The sequence below is a fragment of the Pempheris klunzingeri genome, chromosome 5, assembly GCF_042242105.1.
Source record: "Pempheris klunzingeri isolate RE-2024b chromosome 5, fPemKlu1.hap1, whole genome shotgun sequence".
Lineage (NCBI taxonomy): Eukaryota > Metazoa > Chordata > Actinopteri > Acropomatiformes > Pempheridae > Pempheris > Pempheris klunzingeri.
In genome coordinates this window covers 16323786-16350172 of record NC_092016.1, presented here as the reverse complement: position 1 = coordinate 16350172, position 26387 = coordinate 16323786, and the positions used below count along the sequence as shown (strand labels likewise).

General features: G+C 43.1%; 3 protein-coding genes across 3 annotated transcripts in view; 1 reads left to right on the top strand and 2 right to left on the bottom strand.

Annotated features, from left to right (window-relative positions):
- Nucleotides 1-15785, top strand: part of LOC139201110 (ubiquitin-conjugating enzyme E2 H-like) — a 160483-nt gene extending 144698 nt beyond the window's left edge. The window contains exon 8 of the transcript XR_011584309.1: nt 15773-15785. The gene's annotated coding sequence lies outside the window, so the exon portion shown is untranslated. The remainder of the gene's footprint in view (nt 1-15772) is intronic.
- On the bottom strand, nt 608-6932 carry LOC139201107 (SIN3-HDAC complex-associated factor-like). The gene is made up of 6 exons (XM_070830343.1): nt 6833-6932; nt 4110-4237; nt 3927-4026; nt 3706-3829; nt 3425-3575; nt 608-2870 (listed from the first exon to the last, which is right to left on the bottom strand). The coding sequence occupies exons 2-6, from the start codon at nt 4235-4237 to the stop codon at nt 2537-2539; spliced, it is 837 nt and encodes a 278-aa protein (XP_070686444.1). The 5' UTR covers nt 6833-6932; the 3' UTR covers nt 608-2536.
- Nucleotides 8139-25665, bottom strand: LOC139201095 (DENN domain-containing protein 5B-like). Its single transcript, XM_070830325.1, has 21 exons — nt 25434-25665; nt 21214-21323; nt 19532-20246; nt 18658-18845; nt 16734-17231; nt 16347-16578; nt 15110-15260; nt 14561-14651; nt 14282-14401; nt 14047-14199; nt 13830-13908; nt 13678-13744; nt 13359-13487; nt 13115-13236; nt 12776-12921; nt 12562-12680; nt 11882-12066; nt 11613-11695; nt 10956-11082; nt 10545-10719; nt 8139-9480 (listed from the first exon to the last, which is right to left on the bottom strand). Exons 1-21 carry the CDS (start codon nt 25543-25545, stop codon nt 9297-9299), a joined length of 3786 nt encoding a protein of 1261 aa, XP_070686426.1. The 5' UTR covers nt 25546-25665; the 3' UTR covers nt 8139-9296.
- Between the last annotated feature and the right edge of the window lie 722 nt (nt 25666-26387).

The following is a 26387-nucleotide window of genomic DNA, read 5'->3' as shown; positions in this document are numbered from 1 at the left end:
TATCTGAAATAAGTTCAGCTTGATTTATTAATTTGGAACATCCCTAGGAGGCACGTAAGTTTTATAGCACCACAATGAAATATATTAAAAACCAAAAAAATTGTCAATTTTGCTTTGAATGTATTTCAATTGTGCTACACGGATAAATGACAGCGTATTATACTGTAATAGTTAACAAATTACTTTTACAGGTGTTGTCCTTGTGTATAACTTTTTATAGGAATCACCTTAATAATGTTTTGTTTGTTGGAATACAAAAACACTCATTTGTGCTTATAAGCCACCCACATTTCTTTGTATTTAAATCTCAAGTAAAGTGGCTGCGCAAAAGTAAAGTAAGTAGTGTGAGGTACAAAATTTCTACTTTTAAAATCTAGTGTATATTTGTCTCATAAAACTGTAGACAGTCGTGTAAAATCATGAAAGACTGATCAGATGCTCTAGCAGACCTGCTTTATAGAGGCACGCTGACCAAAACTCATTACGCAGAACGTTGTTTCTGAAATGTTACAAATCCACTTTTACCTTTCCGTTATCTTACATCTTACCTTAATATTCTGTATACTAATATACCAATACATTCAGTGACTTCAAACTTCCAGAAAACTCACAAAATTACTTTTATTAAGGGACATGTAAAAAAAGTACATGATGTATAAAAAATACAAAACCGCTTTGTCTAACTTGTAAGCGAAGTAAATGCATAGCAACAGTACATGCAAGTCTAGAGTTAGGTATCCTACTACTCTGTAACATTTCCGGCTACAGGCTAAAAGGGGAACGGTACAGTTTGGTTGCAGTCTATCATTCGTTTCAGTCTACTTGATACAGATCCAAAGTGATGATACAGAATAAGTTAGGTTGCACGCAACTCAACTGATGAGTAAATAAATACTTAACAACATTTCACAAATATCGACAACCAGTAATTCAACGCAAAGTTAAACAAAGCCTGCGAGAGAATTACATTCGATTTCTGATGTACAAAACCATACTATGTATAAGATAAAGAGGAAAAGAATTTATAGTGTTACTATTCTAAGCAGGGTTGCAGTGATACAAATAAATATGAAATAAATAAATAATGAAACCCATAAAAGAGCCACGTGGCTCACCCAGCCCCTTATGTACATTAACACACCCTCTAATCCCAACTACAACATCACATGTATGAAATTTCATATTAGTGTTGTTTTCAGAATACATAAACATACATACAAATGACCTCGGACAAGCACAAGTGTCCATAGAAAACCTGCATTGATTTGACATTGGGTGAATTTCAATGTGCTTTGGCTTTAATTTGATAAATAAAGTAATATTAGGCTATACTGTATATCACAACACATTTGTGGTATATAAGAGGCAATGGCATAGAATTTCAGCTCGTATAAAGTCTTTTACCATAAACTGACCTGGGAATTACAGAAATCACTGATGTTGATATTGCTGAATGACTATAGACCGATTGTGTGTTTTGCTGTTCAATTGTGTGGTATTATTATGCAAAGACCCTTCTGTTTTATCTTTTTCTCTTTTTTTTACATATAAAAATAAGTTAAAACTTGGATCCAAAAAATAAAAGTAAGATTTAGCTACAGGTAATATAAGGCCATGCAATTTTCGTAGACTCATGCATCAGATCATTCGGTCTTTTGGATGAGTGGGTTTGCCATTCATACAAAATGCACTATGTGTTGCTGAGGCCACAATAAATATAGCTACTGTCCCTTTTTGTTCCTTAATACCAATCCAGAATTAACACTAGCGCTGTCTGTAACACATAATTAAGGCTGGTGTATTTGCTGTTGAAGCTGTGAATAGGCCTTATTTGAAAGGGACTCACATACGTATTCACACACAGAAATGCTAATCCAGTCTACAAACACAAACTCTTTGAGTGCATGTCCGTGTGAATAGACACACACACACACACACACACACAAAGGCTACTGTACAGGTCTGTGCTCTGTCAATGTAAAGTGTCATTCATTCCAAAACGAGATATCCACCATTTCAAAAAAAGAGATACCTACTCTTAACAAGGAGAGCAAAACTAATGCCATTATATTAGCCATCTTGACATATATGCTCATAAAATATCCGCACTGAGAATGGGTTCAGCTACACGTTTGAAATGTTGTGTGATGAGTTTCAAGTAGCACCTTTTTCTGTAAGTAAGTGGATGTATTGCGTTTTGGAATAAAATCTTTCAGATGTACCAGCAAACTAGAGCTCCAGCATTTCATCAAAAGGAGATGAAAAACACCACGGACGATGGCCCATCGTCAGGGTGGCAGGAATATTAAATACAAAACAAGAGACAAAGTGGAAACACAACAGTCCATAAGTTACCATTTAAAAATAATAAACAAACCTCCGTCATTATTTTGGAGAAGACCAAAGGATTTTCAGCTGCTTTATGATTGAAGGCAATCTTCTTTCTGTAAGTGCTCGACAAAATTTGAAAAAAAACCCAGCACCCCAAGATTTCTTCAGAGACACTTGCAAGGGGAGGAGAGGGTGGGGGTTGACTCTACCACCCTTCCTCCACCACCACCCCGCTCCTGGTTGGAGGTGTTGTCATGGTAACACATAGCTGAGCAGGCTCTGCGTTTTCCTCACACGTTGGTGTCTCCCTCACTTCCTCTTCCTTCTGGGATTTCTGCCCACCGACATCCACGCCCACCTGGCCCTCCTCTACCTCCACCACCTCTTCCTCCTCCTCATCTTCCTCCTCCTCTTCTTCCTCCTCCTCCTGTTGCTGCCGCTGTCGCTGTTTCTTGCGGCAGCACGGTTTGAACAAATGCGGGTCGATGAGCACCTCCCCAAAGCGACCCTTGTAGATAATTCCACAGCACACCTTTTGCCTAAAACATGACACATTGTATCTGTTCAAGTGTGTGAAGTGACGCCAAAACTATTAAAAGCTTGTCTTACATGCCATTTACTATGCTGTATTAAAGTGCAATGATAGTGTAACTGCGACAGACATCTATTGTCTAAAGTTATTCAAATCTTGCAAGGAAGTCCTGGTCTGACACCAACTAATGGTACAAATGTCATTTAACAACCACACCATCTCTACTCAAACAGTGTCGGGCATCGTGTTAGTTCTTAGCATCTGAACCTCTATTACCCTGCCTCATTAGACAGCCACTCAGGTGGCAGATGTCACCAAACTGTAAATTAGTATGAATGACAAAAGGTGTGAGGTGTCCCACCCTAAAATGTGGCCCATACAGTCTAATCAGACAACATAAGTGTGTGGTGGAGAGACGCTGACCTCTTTACATTCTGAGCATGTGAAAATGTAATACTGTGATACATACTTACTGTCAAAACCAAGCTGAAATGTGCCGTTGTAAATCCTAAATAACGAGCCAGTGGATTAAAAGTGCCAGTGCCTCACTGTGCAACTTACCTCTTCCAGTAGGTCAGGTCCAGAAATGAGAAAACAGGGGAGCGGCTGGACCCTGGGCTGAGCTCGGTGTCTGAGCCGTCATCTGACAGGTTGCTGTAGCTGGGAGACTGAGCCGGAGAGGCACTGGAGGTGGTGCTGTGGGCATCTGAATCTGGTGGGCAGAACAGAGAGTGAAACGTGAAGCGGTGATCAGGTGTGACACACTGTATATGTAGTGGGGAAAAAAGGAGCACATAAGTGAGTGTGAGTAAACATGTAACTATAACTAAATGCCATCTCACTGTTTCTCTTTAGCTCTTTCTGCAGCCTGCTGATCTGGCTCGGCCTCGCTTTCTTGGAGACGGACTTTATCTTCTTGGGCCTGGAAGTTATCTTTAGGCTGGGACCTCCTCTGGCATCAACAACCTGTAAGTAGGAGAGGAGAAATTACTGCTGAATGGGTATTTAATCATCAGAAAGTCAACGGGTCAACCATATTATCAGTGCAGCGATCCGCACTCACGTGGTTCCAGTTCTTCTTGGTTCCCACAGGAAGCTTTTTCCACCGTTTCACCAGGAGCACGCAGGCGTTACAGATTTCCCCAGATCGCGTTTCACTCAGTCTGCAAAACAAGTACGGTTTGTGAAGAAATGACACAGATGAAAAAACGTCTCCAGACTCCACGTGTGCAGCAGCGTGTCTTACCCAAAACAGCTCCTGAAGTCTTTCTCATACCGCTTGCTGTCCGTGAAACGAGAGCTTGACGACTTTGCGCGGCAGATGCAGCAGCCGTCCAAACTCCTGTACATTTTTGGCTTGTGAAAGCCAAACATCTGTGTGCAAGAAAAAGAATCTAAATAAACACACATCAATGAACACCTCAGGCTCTCCTCAGTGTGCGCACCGTGCCCACTGCAATGCCTCCCTGCAGTCTTCTGTATTGCTCAGATGATGAAGAGATATTTTATTATTGTAACATTTCAGTTTATCTCAGTGTAAATTATATATATATTTTTAAAATCGGGTGTCTTGTCACAATCTGAGAGCAGTAGACACATTCAGAGAAAGCGATTTTTGTTGGAGCATCTCTCCGCTTTGACCCACATGGAGGAAGTAGGTCAACAGTCAGACAGCGTGTCAGACAGATCATGTCACCATGCTGCGCTCACAGGATGCACGCTTCATTTTGGAAACTCAAAATATAAGCACGCACTTAGTCCCATCCTCCACGCTGCGGAGGATGCGCTGTTTTCTAAAAACAAACCATAAAATACGCGAGGATGCATTGCCAGAGACATGCACAAATATAAATGTGTCCGGGGGAACGTGCTAGTGGAAATGCAATAAGCGGCCCGATTATGCGGAGGAATTATGATTTATGTTGCTAGGCAAAATTTAATCTCCACAGCACATGTAGACCTGAACTGCGGCAAAACTGCGAGCCGCGCCCCCCAGACTGGATTTTTTTTCCTTCTTGCCATCAGTCCTCGGGGTCTTCTGACAGTGCGGTGCCACAGAGAGCAGACAGAGCAGGAAAAACGAAAGACCTCCCACTCTGCTGGTTATATCAGACTCCACTAAAGGTTGGGCAATGTGAAGATGGGCAGCGGCTGAAGATATCAGTATAAGTATGAAAAATATGTCTAGCTGATGCACTGGAGCTCATTCTCAGCAGTAACAAATCTAATCTCGTGGTGCGTTAAAATTAAAACTAAGTGCATACCTATTATTGACCAAAATACAGAATCATCATATTTTATTATGATGAATGTCTGTAACGCAAGAAATAAATATGTCCAGACCTACAAATTAGCCTGAAACAGCCAGATTTAAGTAGAAGTACAAACATGAATGGAAATGCATCTATGTATACTTTAATGTAGCATGTTTACTTTATTTGCAGAAAAATGCAAATAAACTTGCAAATTAAACCATTTGAGTTTTGACTCTATGTAACCAGGAAAATGTACTTTGTCTTTACTGAGGTTAAAAAAGAATTAACTAAGGCAATATAGAATTTAGAGGTCTTAACCAGACCCTATTAAATAGATTAAATATGAACATAATCATACATATTAATGATAGACAGGATATTAAAACGATCAAATAAAGCGGTCTGTGCTATCAGTTTAAATGTGTGGTTGTATGAGCAGGGTGCATGTGTTGCTGAGCATGCGAAGGGCCGACCATACCGTACCGTACACCTTCGGGTGTCTCATCTGTAAACTGCAGACGATCTCTGCAGCAGAATACAGTACGTGACGCAACTCAACATGGCAACACACTTCAAAGGCGGAGGCAGTGTGGGGAAGGGGGTGTGATGCGATTTTCCGCAAAAAAATCTGTAATTTTAAAAAGTAAACTGCACAAATCCCCCCGAAAGCAGTCAGACTCGCGCGAGCAACGAGTAGACTTTTAAAAATACAGGAAGACACCGAGAAAAGCACTTGTTTTCATCGAGAGAAAAGTGCAAGTCGCCAATTTCACCGCCCACTCCAGCGAGGAAGCATGGCATGCCACACGACCTGCTTCATGCGCACCCATTTTAGGATGACCGTCCTCTGCTCGACGATGCCCGACTTTCCCCTCCATGCGCTAACTTTATGTGGCCAGATAAACTAACACAAACACATTTAGAAAGCAAAACATGCAGTTTTCAGCGTGAGGACAAAGCCCTTCTCGGATAATCGTGTAATTTGATCTTTACTCTTTGTTATTCCACAGCCGCGTCACTGCAACAGTCCTCCTTCAACTACATGTGCACCAAGTTCAAAGCGACGGCTCGTTCAAAGTCGGTGTTTCTGCACCAAACTACATTTTTTCAGGCCGCCCGACTTTCTCCAGGCGTCCATACACAGTTTGTGTTTGCGGTATCTTGTTTTGTTGACAGCAGCGGCCGCGTGCTGAGACGCATCTGTGGTCCGGGTGGGCGTGAAAGATTCAACTTGGCTTATTTAGCAGGCGTAAATGTGGAGTAGGCTGCAGGCGCGCTACTCACACACAATGTGGACATTAATGCGTTTTGGAAGAGCGTGTTTCCGACTGCAGCGCTCACTAAAACCGACTTTGGTCATATTTGAGGAGCGGTTTCTCCCAAACAGCCGCTGAAACAAACAATAATAACAACAGCCGTCCCTGGCTCATCGCGCATATGTGCACGAAGCCCATTCTGACACTATTCAACACATCTTGACGCTTATTTTGCATTTCTTCCACTTTGCCCGGTTACTTTAACTATCCATTAGGGCGCTTACACACCAAGTTGACCACCCAGCCGGTCTTGCAGCGGGCCTAAAAAGAGCAATTGTTCTGAGACAACTCGAAGCTTGTTAAGAATTGCATTTGTGAAAGCACAGCAAAGACTTAAAACCCCCCCATGAAGCTCCAAAGACCCAACAAAACAATTAAAACCCGGCTGCATCCATTACCTTGCTGCAGGTTGCTTGCGTCGGTTACAGAGTAGTAGTCCTTAAAGCGAGTCGTTACGGTGTCACTATTATGAAAATGAACCCGCATCAGTAACCCGCTCCCCTTGTTGATGTCTGCGCTTGTGGACGGGATAGTTGTGGACGCAGTGCGCATGCGCAGTATCCACACCTCCATTTCAGAGTAGGGCAGAAGGCTTTTTTCTTTTTCTTCAATCAAAGCATTTACATAAACGACGTGTGACGTGTCCGTGCGTCTGCATTCTACTGGCCTTATAAGGAAGGGAACATTGCGCGGGAACAGGGGGCTCGGCCCCGGTTGCTATGGCACATTGGAGAGTGTAAGCAAGGGGGCGGGGCCTGTCGTTTACTACACAGCGCCAGATGGCTCGTCTGGAGGCCTACGGTTTTCTGGAGGGTCGGCGTCTAGCACCGAGATGCGCTTTGTTGGTTTGAATTGCGTGACAACTGAGCAGATTAGTGGTAAATAAAAGGTGGGCGACACATGGCCTCCATCCTGTGGTCAGTTTGGGGCGATCAACCTTTTTTTTTTCCAGACAGACTAGTAAACCACACATCCTGCCGTCACATAACACTGCATCAGTTTGATAAGATTTACCAGGATCTACAGACTACTGGCTATACTGTTAGATCAGCAATGATATTTGAGAAAGCCTGATGGGAACAAAAGGGCTATAACCCGACTTACTACATGGCTATTATGGACCCTTAAATTATAGATTGGTAGTCAAAATAAGGATAGTAACACTCTTGCATAAGCAAATACAGCTCTACAATAAATACATTTCATTACTCTCTACCTAATTGCAACTCAAACAAGACACCTCACAGTTTTTCTTCAAAAATTGCTCGAGTATAAATAAAAATTTAGCACCACAGCATTCACAAATTGAGATTTTACTTTACTTACTCGTTGAATTACATTACACTACACCTTCATTCTCTGGTCCGTCCCCTGTATGAGGCTGCTTTGATTGCCAACAGTGCCAACACCATCCTCAAATTGATCTAGAGAGTTTCAGTCAGAGGGCACAAAAAAAACACAGTTTATATACAATAGTTGGTTGTGTGTGCATTTGGAAAGAATACATTTAAATTCTTTGTGTATTAACTATACAGTGAACTTTTTATGCGACTGAAAATCATTTTTACAATTCAAGAATCTTATGTCCTTTTACAGATCTGAATGAAGAGCACAAAAAATGATACCAAGACATTTCAGTTATGTCAATATTAACTTTAATCTTTGACAAGACATTTCATAAATAACAATTCATTATTGCTTTCTCTAATCTGTATTTAAATGATAATAGAGGCCTGGTCATTGTTACATAGTGCTTGCAGGACAGTGCAGGAGACAGCAATTTCATTATTCTTCAACTGTTAAATTAAATGCGACATCAACATAATACCTAGCGTTTCTAATAACCTGTGCTCTGTTCATTGGCTGAACACAATTGAACAGTTTAGAAACAAAGAGCATGACTATTGTCTACATAATCAGTAGTAGAAGTGTGTCCATAGTGGAATCTATTGTTTTACACAGACACAAACAAGATGCCTTTATACAGAAAAATATGCCACTAATTCATTACACCATAATACCAAATGGGCACAGTTCTATCAAAGATCTAATGGAGCAAAATATTTACAATGAGAGAGGGGAAAATAAAGCTTTCTGACAAAGTGACAAAGTCTATTTGAACTGACACAATTAGGACACCAGTTTAGTTTCAGTGTTTCACCAACTGAGAATTTCATGAGGACGATTCTGCAGCATGTAAAACTATAATAAAGAATGAGAAACAGGCAAGATGTCACACCATATAACAAGAGCATAATAATAGAACATTTTGTAACATATTATAGAGTGGGACCATTATCTTTCTGGAGTATATTTACTAAGATATTCAACGAATGAGGAAACATTTTTATATAATAAGGCCTGAGTCCTGATATTTCGGATCACAACACAGTAAGACATAAAACGAACAGATTTTGGCCATGCATGTGCTTAGTTTAAAATTCGAGTGCAAGCAATACAGCAGTTGAAGGAGAGTTATAGTTGTCCTAAGGGCAGGTACAGTAAATGATGTGAGCTGTGAAAATATCTACTGTAGATGTGAGGTTATGAATGACTCTCTATTTCTCCTTGGGGAAACAGAATTTCACAGTGTAAACAAGCATAGGAAAAATCCGACTATTTCCTGAAGCAAATACAGTATATAAGACATTTACATCAGTGAACAAGGCAATATGTTTGGAGCTTGAGTTGCCAGCGACTTCATCTGGTCCACTGTCCTTTTTTTTACGATAAAGTCACATTTCCCAAGTGTCTGAATGTACTTCCTTCCCCCCGCAGATGGAAAGATGAATATTTGTACCCAGCAGCATTCCAGCAGTAGGTGACAAAGCAGCGGCTGAACTCTGTGCTCATCCGTCAGCGTCAGAGGTCAACTCCTTTAACCAGTGCAGTCTCCAGGGTGACGGTGAACTCATTGAGTGTGTGTAGGATGCGGGAGAGGGAGTGTACGGCAGCACGGTCCCGCAGCAGAGCGCCTTCCTCGTAGGTCCGTGCTGTCATTGGACACTCAGCCAGCAGGGGAAGCCACTGAGAGAGAAGCCAGTCCCTGAAAAGAGGAACAGGTCAGTAGTCGAAAATGGTCACATAGATCTCCAGTGGAGTTTAGTATTGAAACAACTTTCAACCACAAGAAACTAGGTTTTTTTGCACCTAAAATATGCAGCTAAACTGTTCCTACTGCTTTAATGCTGTTTTCTTTGACTGACAGAACATATTAAGAGAAATGGACAGAAAAAGAGACGACATTTGACTTTAGTTACTGACTAGACACAAACCCATTTAATGGTGACTAAATAATTATGCAGTCTACATACAGTATTGTAGAGCAAAATTCAGTATGAAATGTTAGCCAATACATCACTTAGATTTGATTTACCAGAAAACAGTGATAGTTGAAATGGTGTCGTCTGATGTTATCTACATCTTATTATCCTTCTCCACCTGAAATGAACTGAATCTGAATTTTGAAAAGTGCTCGTAATTGTTGCTTGACTTGTAGATCACTTTGATTGTGTCAGAGAAATGTGATGGATCAGGGTTTGTTTTTTTTTTTTTTACTTTTGGAGGTGCTGTAAGTAAAGAACAGCACTAACATAACACTAAGTCAAATTCTTAGTTGATTGAAAACAACGTTTATCAAATTTGCACAGAGATATGAATGATTTTTTTGCAGTGCATTTGAGAGTGAGGGCCGACACTTGCCCTGCCTGAACTGTTCGTTATGTAAAGTATGAGAGTGTAGTCATGTGGCGGGCTACTTCCTCAGGGCCTCAGGAAGGAAACTAATATCACCTTTGCCCAACACAGCAAAGTGACCAGGATGCTTTAAAAATCACAGTTTCCAGCAGAAAGAACATTTTAAGTTTCTCCCTATTTCTGTTTTATACATAGTCTAAATCCACCTGCTAGGCTTAATTACATTAGTCCAGCATCAGTCCACTTATTAAACCTAATGGTAACATTGTGGCTCCTATTACACTCCCCAGCCATCTAAGTAAGGGGCATGTCTCTTTAAATTTCTTCAGATGTGCTTAAGTGTTTCTCTTATTATTTGGGTTACTCTTTGTGGTCTCTCTTTTACTTGAGTTTTTAAAAATTAGGACCACTCACCTGATTCCCAGGCAGACAAAGAGCTGGAACTTTCCCTCTTTTCCGATGTTTCGTGGTGAGGCGTTGATGGCGTTGACGTAGTGGCACAGTGAGTCGCAAGGTGGACCCTTTGTCAGCGTTGATCCATGCAGGTCACCCATCTGATCAGCAGTCTCCATGGAAACCACTGCTTTCTCTATGGGAAAGAATTGGTCACACCGTCAGCTCATAACTTATTGATATACTGATAATAAGGGAAAATGAGGCTGTGGAAGACAAACACTATAACACTGGATCCTAGCAAAACACATCAATCATGCTTTGTTGCATGCAATTCAATATGTGGGACTCATATTGACCACCACTAGATGGAGACAGAAAACGGGCATCAGCGAGCGAGTAAAACATCAACTCAACGCTCGCAGCACTTACCCACAAAGTCCCAAACAAACACGTTCCTCTGGAAAAGACGGTTAGATCTGAACCCGTGCAGGAGGAACTTCTCCAAAGAAAGCACCAGACCTCCTTCACCACACAACAACACTGTCAGGTTTCCCCTCTGGGAGGAAAGAAATGGGAACAGGGTTGATAGAGGCATTGTAAGTAAGAGGGTCATATTTCAGCTTCAGTCAGTCCTCTCATATGAGTGGCGCTGTAATTTTCCCAAATCCTCCACAACAGACAATTTGTTTATTTTCTCATCTAAAGGGCTCTTCTTTCATTAACCAAGACTGAACAGAACAGAGAAAATGCTTGTACATTAAAGCCTGTGAACTAAAGATGTTATTACAATGAACTGCAGGCCTGTTACAGAGAAATTAAAGTGATCCATCAAGTCTCTTCAGCGCTTTTAACTTGCTGCTGAGATGAGAGAGGCGAGTCTGATACACAAATGAGACCTAGCTGGGGTAATGAACCATGTTGGAGATAAAAATAACACAAGCAGGAGGTTGGCAGTCTGACACGTCGCTGCAGAAATGCTCTTCTTTGCATTAAACAGTGTCACTCCATTTTAGCTTAGTGAGCCGACGGGTTAAATGACTATAGGAGCTGAATCGGTGAGACACACTCACTATTACAGTCACATACCTCCTGTTCGGTTTTATGGAAGTGTTTAACAAGGTTATTTGCTGCCTCCCTCATGTCCTCTTGTACCTCACCGGACAGCATCCCTGACGAGATAAATCAAGAATAGTTACAAACAGAAACAGGAGGACAAACGGTGACAAACATGAGGGGAAGAGGACGGGGGCTACATAGAAAGGTGACACAGGAGCAGAGTCTGTTGTGTTGTCGTGAGCATATCAACAAGTAGGTCAGCTATTGTACTAAAGAATGTGCTCTTTGTCGGTACGCACTGCTTCGGCTGCCAAGCGATCCCAGCACTGTCCTCATACTCTGAGAAGGAGAGGCCAGCTCTGGAGGCGTCCCTGTCCATCTTCCAGCATCCTCCTCTCCACCAGGTGACACCAGCTGACCAATGAGAACTCTCTCCAAGCTGCCGTCACCCACGCCTTTCCCCAGCCAACGTCCGCATGGGAACCTGAAAGGACAGAAGACGGCGGCTCATTACATCCAATGTGAAAACATGCCGTAGATAAATGCAATCTGTTCTAATTTGCCAGCGTAGCATCAGCAGTGTGTTTATTTTTCTAAATAACTTAAAGGAGAACAGCGTGTTCTGCCCATTAACTACAAACAAAAGATAACAGTGAACTCGTGTATCTTTAGACTGATTTGCTCCCTACTACGCTACTATGTCAATATGGTGCTGATTAAACATATGGAGACCTGAAATAAGCTTCAGATAGAAAATAAGTGACTGCATGGTCATTGTGATAGATGTGCCTATGTCTATATTATGTTATTAACATGTGATGCCATGTGACATGTGAGCAGCTGTGTCATGGGAGTGTTTGAGGAGGCTCAGATATCCAATATTTAAATATATTATCATATCTTTATGAAATGGGGAGCTGCTGTCTACAAACACGTTCTTGCACATGCAGTGAGGTCAAGGTCAGATTAAGAGTCGTACTTGTAGGTGTGTCCAGTGATCTCATTGTACACCATCACACAGTCTATCAGACACTTGGCCAACAGGCCAGTGTTCTCCTGTCCCAGCTGCAGGGTGCTCAGCCTGCCCAGGTTCTTGCACTGAAATAGAAACACAAACCAGAGTAAGTGTAGATCTGTGTGGATCTCTGTGTCAGATGTGACGCTGACCTTACTGCTGAGGAGTGTACACGTACCTGGAAAAATATCTCTTGTGTATTCTTCGATATCTGTCTAACTCCTGAATCGCCCAGTTCTCCTGACACGCACACCCACGGGTTAACTGTTGCCATAGCGATGCTCAGCTTCTTCATTGGTATTATAACGACACGGTATGGGATATCTGGAGAGGTGCAAGAGACCCAGAGCATAGTTTTATTTATTCATGTCATTTTCTTCAAACTTAAAATTGCCCAACTCTCCCTAACACAATATTCAGAGTCAATAGAATTTTAAATAGGGTAATTTTAATGTCTACTGTTTGAGGTGTAGGGGGGGTCTGTGTGAATTTTCTTGTTAATGTTTACATGACTTACTGATGGAGGTGAAGACGCGTGTGAAGCAGAGGTAGTCCACAGTGTTGAGAGAGAGCAAGTGGAACAAAAACTGCTCCCGTTCTTCCTCACAGAGCAGGAATGCGTGTGGTTTATACAGCTGCCTGTCAGGGAACAAGAAGAAAGCAAAACAAACTAAGTCACAATCATGGAACTTCCTATCAATGACATCCAATGTTACATGTGTGTCTACTCGTCACTGGGCAAATTATAAGTGAACTCGGACCTGAGCAGCTCCTGGTTTGTAAGCAGTTCTTTCAGGTGTTGGGAAAGCATTTTCTTCTCCAGAGCCAGGTGGATCCAGGCCCGAGCCTGACCCACCTCAGACAGACCCTCACTCATGGTCTGGATAAACCTGAAAGAACAACAGACAGACAGATGAGCGAGAGGTATGAGCAAATAAAAACAAGCTCTACTGCTCAGCTTTTACTCATAACATTGTATCTAATGACTATTCTGGGTATTTCTTTATAGATCTAAATGCTGGAGATATAACGTGTGTAGTGGAACTCTTTCCAGCATTAAAGTATGTTTGCTCTCGTTACCTCATGTCGTGTAAGATCGATCCTCTTGGGAGCAGAGAGCCATCTTCGAACGTCCTCTGGTCTGACCCTGAACAGACAGCAGGTTTAAGGATCATTCGACTCTTATCTCTGATTTACACAAGAAAAACAAAACAGCGGGGCTGTGCTCTGACCTGGAGACTCAGCTGGTGTCTCCGTCTTCCCCTGGGCGGCCTGGTAGTGAAGCAGATGGGACCAAAGAGCGGACTTCCCCTGTTCAGAATAAACACACTTGTCAATATGCATACAGTTACAGTTAGTGTTCGTATGCACGATGTGAATTTCCACAGTTCCATGTGTTTTTTTTTAGGTCATGTGAACTCGTAAAGCATGTCATGTTGTGTGTCTGACCTGTTTCAGCTGCAGACCATGGCCCCAGGTTCTCTCCAGTAGGTCACACAGACCGTGAATGAGCGTGTTTTCCTGCAGGCCTGTGATGTTGGCTTCTCCCTGACCCAGTTCCACACTCTCCTTCCCCATCCTCTCCATCAGCATCCGTTTGGTCTAAGAAGCCAGACAAGACATTAACCTTGAGCGATGAGGTAAGAAAGCAGCGCCCCCATTAGCACACAGATGGAGCTCTCACCTTCAGACGGCACTCGCTCAGCAGCCCGTCAACGAACTCTCTGTGAGTCTGAGTGACAGCTTGAGGCGATGAGTCAAGTAGCTTAGACTGGCGCAGATTCTTCCTTGCAAATGTGTGCTTCTGTTGAATAAATATAAGGGACTAAATTAGACACAATACTGAGGCCTGTGTGTGTGTGTGTGTGTGTGTGTGTGTGTGTGTGTGTGTGTGTGTGTGTGTGTGTGTGTGTGTGTGTGTGTGTGTGTGTGTGTGTGTGTGTGTGTGTACGATTGAAGGTACCAGTCTCTGTTCGTTGTCCACTCCTGAGTGTTCTGCCACTGTTGATCTCTTGGGGTTGGTCCTGCGAGATGCTGTCACACGACTGGACCACCTGTTCACCCAGATAACATAACAAAATAAATTTCACATTTCCAAGTGTGTGCGAGATAATTATTTCATACTTTTATCGACTACATTTAGCTGACAATTTCAACTATTAATTCTTTACTTTTGGATAATTATTCCAACTGTTTATAAGTACTTTTAGCTTCTTAATATTTATTGTGATAAACGTTTAAAGAAGCTCAGCGTTCTATTTGGATGTATGTTTCCTCCAAAAGTATGTGGATATCTTACTTTAGGGGGAATATACAATTTTATATATATATATATATATATATATATATATATATATACACACACACACACACACACACACACACACACACACACACAAATATCTTTTTTTTCACATAGTGACGGTATTAGCCTACTCTTCATAGCCCCTGTGCTTGGCCTTTACAGCTCTAATGTATTCTCACTGAAGAACAGCAGCAAACAAAGGCTCACTTGTTGGTGTTTTGTCCCTGTGCAAGGACATCAGCCTGCAGCTTGGGGAAGTAGCCTGGCTGGTGGCGACCCTGGCCAATCCTCATGTCCAGCAGGTGGGGGTGTATGGCTGTGTGGTCAGCTTTCAGCAGTCTGCGCTCAATGTCTTGAGCTGCAGAGGCAAACAAAGCAATGATTAATATCCAACAGGGGTATCTACCATAGAATGCCACAGATTACTGTACAATACCATGCATTACCAGAGAATAATGAAATAATAGTGAAATAATGTAACAGACAGTATGATATATGATATATGTTCAAAGAGATGCGTCTCTGAGTCTAAATGTGAACAGTGGTACAGACAGGCTGAGATGCAAGCAGTGCATTTTCTGCAGAGAGGTTGGCAGGACTTCAAAGCAGAAAGTCTGAAAGGGTTTTCATTCAACACAAAGCTGTGTCCTCTGCTTGTACCAGATAATGCTCATCCTCTACCATATCCTTCAGTTCACCCCTCTCTAACTCCCAAACTCTACCAGTCTCTCCCCACTCATATCACATTATAGGACTTCTCTCTTGTGTTCAAGTTATTTATCAGACCACTTGATTTTAATTTACATTTAAAAAATGTCATGTCAATGTCAATGTATTTGAATTGTTAATTCTACTGAAAGTCCCCATAAGAAGAGTTTACGCAAGATCTTTACGCAAGTGTTTATCACAAAAGAGAGAGAGAGAGCCAAGCAACATAATCAACATACGGTCTAAACCCTGAAGGACAGATGGTGACAGATTTGGAGATTCCCTCTTGAAAATCTGGCATCTACTTCAATCACATCATCCTGCTGAATCTAGCAGCTGGGGATCAGTCTAATTTCTGACTGTACGCAATCTAAACGCATGGGTTGTTATTAAAATGTACAGTTTCTTTAAGAAACTGTCTGTAATAACTGAGGTTACTATAAGTGCCAAAGTCCTTTCAGTTATATAGATGTCTGAGGGCTTCTCTCCAGAATCTGTAAACCTAATGAAGCAGTTATCTCAGCACATACACATCATCGTTAAATTTACATGAACATATATGAAAATGTTGTCTTCAGGTTATAGTAAAACAACGATGCACGATATATTAACAGTTAACATTAGAGCCACATTTCTGATTTTGTTCCATATTTTGCCTTGCGTTTCATGTTATAGGACTACAGTGTTTATTTTGTGACTTGTGGGGCAACATGTGTGTCATAGTCAGTCCCAGTACCTGACTCAAAGAGCGAGGTGCACTTCCTGTAGTGACAGTTACGGGAGTCCTCTTCGTCTGTGTCATACAGTCGTTCTCTCTCCAGGCGGTTGTCAAACAGCTGTTGCAGTGGCTCTCTATCCGCCCAGCGAGATATCACCTTCCCATCCACAAAAGAAGAAAACATGGACGTCTCCAGGAAGCGGGACAAGAAGTGCAAGTGTGCCGCAGGCTGAACTGAGAGAAAGGAACCCTGAAACATTGAAAAGCATAAACACTTTCAACAACATGGACAGGGATATAATGTTTCAAAAACACTGAAAAATAATCACAACAAGTGTGGAAATAGTTGGTATGAATACAGTAGTTTTATTAGATCTATCAGTGCATTGACATCTGCTGAAGTACCTTGTCAAAGCTAAACGTCCCCTCTCGGTTGCTCAACCAGGAGTCCAAATCAAGGGTGCTATGGATGACAAACTCCTCATACCTGCCAAATATGGCAGCAAAACGTCCAGAAAACACCTCCCTCAGCTGAATGTTCAGCTTTGCAGCCTTCAGCTCTTCCTCCTCCTCCTCAAACACGTGTCCCAGTGTCTTCCCTCCATCTGATATTTTTCCTCCTCCACACCTCCGCGCCAGAGCCTGAAGCCTCTCCAGCACCGCCAGCTCCTCACCCCCGAGGTTCCCGTTCCTTCTGTCCTCCATCAGATCCTCCAGCACCAGGCTGCTCAGGCGAGGGGAGGTGGCGGCAGGCTTGGTGATCACACCGCCGTGTGGGGGGAGTCCAAAACGCAGCAGAACCTCACTCAATTCCTGGATTAACTCGGTCTGGTCAGGAAACATGGGAAGGTCCTCGGGGACCTCGACACAGTGGTTGTCAATGTCCACAAAGCACAGGTTGGCCTGTGAAGAGACAAAACAGGAGGGTTAAAGATATGAAAAAGCACTGAAATGCACGTCTTTTCAAATTAAATGTGTGCCTGGAGAGCGCTAAACTCTAAGAAAAGCTCACCCTCTCTCTGTCTCTCCTGCACCATCTTAGTAAACCATATACCTGCTCTAGTAGGACCTCCAAGTACAAACATGAACTTGAAAATGAGCAGAATATGGAACCTTTAAAGTGGCTCCTTCATCAGATAATCATAACAGGTTTAACCAGTCACAATGTACAGGCTCTTCTTCATCTCATGGAGACAAAGCTGCAGAGCTTTAACATCCAATTAAGATCAGAGATGAAGATTTATATTCCATTAATAGATTCTTGGCATTTTGTGGTGATAAGCCCTCAGAGGATATTAGCATGTGAAGGATTATCTAATGATTAATGCTATCACTGCAACAGGGGAAATGGTGGAAACCTGCGATATCAGACTTTGACACAGGCAAACAGAAACCTGTGCCCATGAAGCTGCTGAGCCATGAATTACAGAACTTTGTGAGAACGATAGGCACCGATTTAAAAATACTGCCTCTGTAAGCAGCGGTGGAGCACAGCGCAGTCAGCAGCAGCGTGACCTTCATCAGTGACCTCAGGCTGTCAGTTTACAGCCCCGGGGGAAGCTGGGAGATGTGCTGTGGAGTGGACAGTTGCAGACACCCTCTTTCGCTGGCAGCCTACTTTCTGCAGCTTCATCCTCCTCATTAATGTCTTCACTACTTTTCATCGTGTCTTTCATTCAAACGTGAAAATTGGGGCAGAAGTATATATATAAAGCTTTTCTGCATGTCAGTATTAAGGTGGACCATCTACGTTTAAGGTTTATTGGACCATGTGAGCCGAACTCTGTCTTTGTCAGTGTTCACAAAAATTAATACAAGAAGAAAAAGACATTTCTACCAAATCATAAGTGAGTGATTAAAATACTTCCCACTTCCTTGCAAATAACCACCTCATACATCAAATATTACAACTCAGGACATAAGTGGTGATTCTTAATTCTCATTAATTATTCAGTGAGTCCCATTATTCTGGATCTCTCATGCTCTGCAGTTTTGCTTTCATCCCCCCTCGAGCTGTCCTTCAACTGCCTCCTTTCTGGGGCAGAGTGACTTCAAAGAGGCTTCAGAGAGATATTCATGCAGCATAAAGTTATCTTGGATGCAGGACTGGATTTGCGAGGGGGGAGGAGGGAGCTCTGAGGAAATTTATCGTCTCAGTTCGACAAGCTGAAGGCAGAGAGCAAATTATCACGCATGCTGCACACAGCAAATGGCTCAAAGAATGTCTCAGTTTCACAAAATATTTCTAGATCCTTTTGAAATAATTGCGTCCTGAAATTCAGACTGACTGAGATGCATTTCTACATAAGATCCCTGTTTAATTCTGCACCTCGTGTGGTAGGTGGAGAGACGATTGCTGAGCTCCATCTCTGCGCTGGATACCCATCAGGAACGGCACAGGAGCATCCAGGAGGTGATGCAGCGGTGCAGAAACAATGGGTAGGTAGATGTGTTGCCACTGGAACGGGAATAATAAGGTGGTGACGCCTTCTGCCACCGTCATCAAACGTTGGTAGTCTGACAGGGTGAGAAAGATCAGACAAGATAGGACATTAACATGAATTAATCAACTATAAGTACCAAGAGAATAACTCATTTTCATGGGGTTCAAGTACATTCCCTTTAACAGTATCTAGTAGTGAAGCTGAGTTACTTATAGAACAGTTTATTCCTATTCCTGTTTACATGCTGCAGAGCTCAGCCCAGTTAATGACTGAAGATGTTCCACATTCATGAAATTGAACTGTTAGTTTCCCTGCAGTATTTCAAGAATCTGTTGTAGGTTACATGTGGGATTATTGGAGTTAACTTAGAAAAACAGGGACCTTTTGTTTTATTTCACGTGGTTTATATATTGTCCTTCATTTTGCACCATCTCTTGATCTTAATTCTGCATTATAATGTTATGTGTCTGACATGTTATCAACAGTATCTTGTTAAGCATAAAAACAGCTGTTTTTTAATTTGTTAAATTGAATTTGTTAAATTCTGCAAAACCACACACACTTGACTGAAAGTGCTCATCAGTGTACTCACACAAATGCTCTTTTACACTCTATAAGAACTCAAAAACTGAATTAATGACATTAATATCTTCCTGTGCAACGACCTTATCTGCATAGAGGTAATCAGTAAATGTTATATTGGAATTTCTTATTTTGAGCATCATCTCAAACACACTAACAGCTGAGCAGTGTGCTTACCTTGAGAGTAAAGCAGGACTTGTGTCTCCAGAAGTGCACAGGTAAGCACCTGCACCATATTGTCCACACCCAGCAGGGAAAATGCCTCTCCAAGAGGATACTCCCCCAACGGAAGCTCACCCGGCCCAGGCCGCTGGCACATGATGGGCCCCTGCACCCCGTGGAACTTCAACGACCTGCCAGGGGGAGGCAGGGGCACCTCGTACAGGATATTATGGATGTAGCTCTCTAGAGGGAGGGGCGGCGCTGTGTGTGACGCCACAGCCTGGTGCAGCTGAGACAGGAACTGTCGAGCAGCGTGAAGGAAGGGCAGCGGCGTGAGGATGCAGAGGGCTTTGGACACATACAGAGTGTCCCGTGCTGGATCGAAGGAGCCTGCACAGCCGAGGCAGGCGGAAACCCCGACCAGAGACTCAGCGTCTGACTCATCCAAGCTGCTCGCAAGCGAGTCCATGCTGGAGGTGGAGGGCGAGGAGGCAGATGAAGATGAGGAAGAGGGGGAGGACGCAGATGAAGCTGAATGGCGCTCCACGTGGTGCATCTGGTAGAGAGTTTGCATGGCGGTGATGATCTGAGGGCTGGTAACCTCCTCGTAGAAGGTGTGGACAAAGCCATAGGAACGCGTACCATCGTCAAGAGACATGGTGAACGAGTGAAACTGGGAGTCGAGTCGGTCTGCCTGCGTGCGGAAGGATAGACCCCTCGGCATACAGAGCTGAGGACAATAAATAATATAGAGGAGGTTAGGAATAAAGCCACAAAACCTAATAATGACCTCAATAAGTGATACTGGGCATAAAAACTGTGGATTCTCTAAACTATACCGTTGTCTTTTGAATTTACACTAAACTATCTGAGACATTGTAAATGCAATAAAAGCCATTATAGAATATGCCGTTCCAAACAGCGTTGAGGAGGCTGTAGAGGAAAGATTGCAGATACCTAATACCTAATACCTACCTAATAAAATAAGCTTGTAGCCTGCAGAAAAGCCAATCATGGCATTGGTGCAAAGCTGATCCACGAACTGTCTTAATGTTGTTCTGTGAAAGCTACTCAATGCCAAAACTGACCCATCCTCTCAAAAGGAAAACGTGTATCAGTTACACGAAACAAGATGCTGAGCAAGTAGCTTAATATAGAATAACAAGGTGTGAGAATGTGTATATCTGTGAGCATTTGTGCTACTGACACATGTAATTGTTTCTGGGTCTCAAAATCCAGTAAAGCCACATTAAAAATGTTTAATGAGACCATACATTTCATAAATAAGACTAAATACTGGGGTGACTACTATGAGGTTGTTCATAAAACATTTTTATATGTGGCAAAGGGAAATAAGACAGTAAAATTAATTTAATTCCAGCTGGATGATAATAATTCTTTTGAGGTTCATGCTTTCATCATCTTGACCTGCTTTTCAGCAGAGAACAATAAACATGTTCTGTCTACTGAGACAAAAAAAGGGGAGGAAAGGGCGAGCAAGCAAAGATAAATGGCTCCTATTGCCCTTTTTCTCCAGTTGATTTTTGTACCATGTTCCTCTTTTACCACTTGTAACAATGTAAACATACACTGGTTGGAAAAGCCACAACACATTTGCCCTGCAAACAAGGCACATCTTGTCCCTCCTTATCGTTTCCATTGTTGTGATAGAGAATGAATGACATTGAGAATCTCACCATGTTGACAGCATCTTTGTTGAAGGGGTTTCTGTCAGTGCTTTCAGGGTAGTGCACCAGAACTTTTGACTTGAAGGACCGTCGAATGGGGCTCTGCTCAAAGCCTTCACCTGCCAGACAGACAGACAGACGCAGAGAAAAAGACATCATATCATCAGATCAGTACAGCGTGCTCTTCTGCTGCTGAGACAGGGTTCATTACAAGATGAAACGGACAGAACAGAGGAGCAGCTCTGATTTATGAAAAAGCTGGGACAGGACGACCTTATCTGACAGAGGCTGAAAAAAAGAAAAAGTTAATCTGTTGTTGACAGCAAAGGCCTTTCTGCAGCAAAGAGGGAAAAACCCTTCCAAGAGTTATGTAACTCACCCCATTACCATAGAGAGAGACTGGAAAGCGGTACAGCACCCCTCATCCCTGACACTCTGCAGTAGGAAACTCTTTACGCGAGCAGGGGGTGCACAGCATGAAAATATGCTGCTTCTTCATACGTCAAGAGGATGACAGATTCCGATACTACAGCTACACTACAGGATGGAAGAAAAGTCTACCACATATTCCTACATTCACTATGCACAGATTTGATGCATTGTCCTGTCTGGCTCAAGTTTCTCCTCTCTTCAGCCTCTGCACCTCCTGTCAGCTGGTAGCTCCGGTTACATGCACAGTGCTGTCTGTGTGAGCACGAGTGGGGCAAGAGGAGCTGCTGAAAAAGAAATAAACCGTGTGTGTGTGTGTGTGTGTGTGTGTGTGTGTAAGTATAATCGACTGACAGTAGCAAATGAAATATTTCATCATTCCTCCACTTTCTGAGGGGATGCCCTTGATCAGTGCTCTTCACTTTGCTCCCCAAGTCGCTAATCCACTGTGAGTTCTCAGACTTCATGCCCACCACTGCCGTGACGAGAACAAAAACAACTGTAAATGGAAAATCTACTGTCGTCTCTGAGCTGCCAGCTTTGACGCACTCGCTCAGGATCCTCCACCTCACCTGCCTACGAGATGACGCACAGCAAGATGGAACTGCACCGCAGGCAGAGTGAGGAAGGAGCACCACTTCAAGTTAAACTGAGTCAGACTGGTAGGTGGGAGACAGGAGCTAATGGATCACAGAGACAAGAGGGGGAGTCAGTGTTCTTTGCTGCGGTTACAAATTGGTGTCGGCGCTGAGAGGCACAACGGAGCCACGCACAGGGACACCTAGTTGCCATGGTAGCGATTTCCGCTATGGCCTCGAAGATAACCATCAAGACAAAGCTCGTCAGCGGTTACGTCAACCCGAGTTTCATCAGCTGACCCAATTAAAGCCCACACTCCTCCTCACATACGCTTTGCACAGAGCAGAGGAAGAGGGAGGTTTGTTTTAGTGTTTGAATGAAAGCTTAAGTGCCTCTTTCGGTTAGGCTGTAATTAACACATTAACATGCACACAGCAGAGGGCATGTATGAGCTAATGAGAAGCAGAACACTTTACATCTTCAACTAATGGTTATTGTCATAATCATTTTATCTGCCTGCTATTATTCTTGATTCATCGATTAATTGTTTGGTCCATAAAATGCCAGAAAACAGCAACAGCCGTCCTTCATAATTTCCTAAAACCAAAGGTTTTTAGGAATTGCTTGCTTCGTCTGAGCAGTTTACTATCACATAAGATACAACCAATTAAATGCTGAAACTGGTTAATATTCAACATTTCTGTTTTTAAACAATGTTCTGTGTATCGACTATTTGATTAATTGGAATGAAAGTAATCATCGCTCTCACTATTATATCAATACTGTCAATGTTTTTGGAGGGCAGAAACAACAAAGTGGTTCATATTCATTCTGCAGTTTAGACATTCATCACAAAGACTTGTTATGGCCTCTAATGGTCACCCATCCCTAAAACAGGCCCATTTATTAATGGATGATTGAACAGCTGTAAAAGGTGGAAATCTGTCATGTTCACTGACTGAATTACCCCCCACTGCCCCATTCATCACATCATTACACGAGTAGATGAGGGCAGATATAAAAAGTAGAAAGTGATTAAAATGACAGCACATGTCAGCTGGCACTGACTGATGAGGCCTCATCCCTTTTAGGCTCAAACAGTTTAAATCACTCAGTCTTTGCGTTACAGATTCGTCCGTCCACTGAAGGTGAATCATGCGACGAAAACTATGACAGGCTTTGCTTTTCATCTCAGCCTGAGACAGAGACGTGGTGCTGGGCTCAAATGCTCAAAATAAAAGCATCAAAGTGTAGAGTCCCTAAAAATAAAATGACTCGCATTAAAATTTCTGCGTACAGGCAGCACGTGTGTTAAAACATCTCTTTGTGATCAGTTGAACATTATGAAACAGCTCTCAAATGTTCGGTCAGGGAGTTCTCGCACTCCGCTGATGTCACCCCCCTGTGACAGTCATCGGGCCTGGACGGGCGCTGAAGCCTCGGCCATTCAGCGTGCCAACAGGCAACGTCATGTGAAATTTGATTAGGCTGCAGAAGACACAGTGGCATCTATTGATAAGCCAACAAGAGCAGATTGTTTCTCTGTAGGCATTCACCAATTACACACAAAAAGAGATACTGTAACACCCCGCACACCCTAACGCTCACAGGGCTGGTGTGCACGAAAGAATCAACATCTCTTACTTGACTGCAGCTTGTAGAATGTGTAAGTTGAACACACTCACACAGAGACAGAGGTCCCTTGGAGGGAGCAGAGCCCCCTGCTGCAGTGGGTCTGAGATGACCTGCTGTTACATAAGCAGATTGGTGGAGCTCAGATACAGCAGCAGCAGCAGTGCTGTCACTCGCTGCAGGGAGCCAGATATCAAAGTCCCTGACGGCTAGTTAGAGCATTAAATAATCTGCAGCAGAGAAATGTGATCTAAACACACATTTTTCATATCTGACTTGTGCTTTTATTCAGAAGACGTTCGGCTGAAAGAGAATAAGAGCAAAGCAGGGCTGAACATTTCTGCTTCCAGCCATTGTCCCCTGAATGAGCAGCATCCGTGCTGTAAAGAACACAGGGGGAGAGTACAGGCTGTGACTCCTGCTTGGCTCCACAACTCCAATCTGGAGGTGACATTCAAGGTACCCAGCACAGCTGCACAGCTGTTTTTCCTCACAAAGGCCGAGGCGCACACGCACATGCTCAGAGACACGTGTACACGTCACAGAGTGCTCCCGGGTGAATCTGTCCTCGTCTCACGGAGCCGAGTGTCAGCACCTCAGTATGGAAGGACACGACACCACCTGATGTCTCCATTTCCACCCACCGCAAATACATCACGAGCCTCTGACACAAGGCAGCATCCCTGCATGCTGTCATCTCCGTGGCAACCCCCACATCCACCAACATTACAGCATCCATTTCCTCTGTCTTTCCTTCACCACCTTCGGCTTTCTGTGAGAAAAGGATGGAGGCGATTTTTGTGGTAAAACAAAGGATCCAATCTGTGTTTGAGAGTATGAGCAGACGCAGCAGCCGTCACATAGATTACGGCTGCTTTATAGATTTACGGAGCACTGTAATCTGGGAGCTCGCCCTCACACACGGCCCTGTTTTAACCATGAAACACTGCCTGGATGAACCAGCTTCATTGGTCAGGATGGGATGCTGTTGTCCTCTGTTCTCTACTGGAGCCCTTCTCTGCTGTGTTCTTCATAGGAGCAGTGTGGCAGCGGATGACTTGCAGAAAGCAACAAAGCTGAATTCTCAGCGCCGTCTTAAAAATGTGATCAAAACACAATGAACACATCTGTAATGTTTCCCCCTGAAGCAGAGATTATAAGGTCAAACCGTAGGGCGACACAGCATAACTGTCATATTCAATTCAATAAAATGGCTTCAGATTCATAGAAAAAATTATCATCCTCTTGGATTTCATGTTTTTATCTGTTTCACAAGCAAAAAAACATACCCCTAATAACACAACATGGCACTATATGTTCAGAGGAGAAAATGTATTATCAAATGATTAGAAATATAATTTTATTGTCCACAATAGAGGCTAATATTCTGCTCAGGCTACTCACAGATGGTTGTTGTTGTCAACAACCATTTAAAAGGAGGAGGAATGTGGCGTCCGATGAAAACATATTTAAATGGCTGTCACACAAACAGGCCAACATGAAATGGTAAATGTTTTAGGTATGACATGAAACACATCCTCTGCTGTGTGTGTGTGTGGGGGGGGGGTCAGTGTTTATAGGCCGTGTACCTGCTCCATCGTCCGGCTCCAGGCCCGTCTCCGTGTCCACTCCACACACAACAAAATAGTGGGCGAAACGGCAAGAAGCCGATCCCGTGGCCGATCCCGCAGTCCCGTTCATCCTCGACGCGTCTTGTATGGTGTGGGGGCTCCGTTTGCTTCTACCAAACGATGTGGATGTTCATCGCTGATGCGGCTGATTCGAAATGTTTTGCGCTCCTTCTGATCCGCGTCCGCCTGCGCTCGGTGATCCGCGGAGAGACTCTGATGGAGCTCAGGAGGATCCACCGAGGGTCATCTGGTCCGTGCAGAGGGGGAGGAGGCTGTGAGCAGGCCTCAGAGGGAGGGAGGGAGGGAGGAGACAAAGACCTGAACGCATCACTCAGGGTGTTGTCGAAATTCATCATCTGCGCCCACATTAGAAAAATCACGGTTTGTCAAAGAAACAGTTTGAAATATGAGCAAATATGAGCATGTGTGTTTTATTATGAATATTTAGGTTTGTATTTGTAGAGCATATTTGATACAGAAAGTGCAATTTAAAGTGCCATTATGACGAAAAGTGAAGGATAGATTAATACTCAAAGAAAATATATATGCAAGGTGGAGGACCTTAAAGGGGCACTCCACCAACTTTACACATAGAGGTCGGTTAACTCATTACTCAGCCTGTGGACATAGTTAAAATGTCCTCTGTGGCTCTGGAGGGAGCTTTTTACAGGCTGAGAAAATATCCTTGAAAGCCCAATGAAACACAAATAAAGTTGTTATGGGAAATGTAGGATTCAGTGTTTTTTCCAGATTGACAGACATCAGGGTACCAGGGTGCAAGGATGTTTTTTAAGAGGTCCCTTTTATATCAACCAACTTTAAAGAAGAGCAACACTAAATCTTTGTAGTGTCCCTTTAAGGTTTAGTCAAAGGCGAATGGAGCTCATAAAGGTTTTTAACCTGGATAAGTCT

Coding starts and splice junctions, on each gene's coding strand:
- LOC139201095 (XM_070830325.1), bottom strand. CDS start 25,545: ATGAACGGGACTGCGGGATCGGCCACGGGATCGGCTTCTTGCCGTTTC. Junction 13,237..13,358: donor ACAAACCAGGAGCTGCTCAG/GTCCGAGTTCAC, acceptor GTTCCCTGACAG/GCAGCTGTATAAACCACACG. Junction 9,481..10,544: donor TTTGTCTGCCTGGGAATCAG/GTGAGTGGTCCT, acceptor TCCTCTTTTCAG/GGACTGGCTTCTCTCTCAGT.
- LOC139201107 (XM_070830343.1), bottom strand. CDS start 4,237: ATGTTTGGCTTTCACAAGCCAAAAATGTACAGGAGTTTGGACGGCTGC. Junction 4,027..4,109: donor GACTTCAGGAGCTGTTTTGG/GTAAGACACGCT, acceptor CTTGTTTTGCAG/ACTGAGTGAAACGCGATCTG. Junction 3,830..3,926: donor CCAAGAAGAACTGGAACCAC/GTGAGTGCGGAT, acceptor TCCTACTTACAG/GTTGTTGATGCCAGAGGAGG.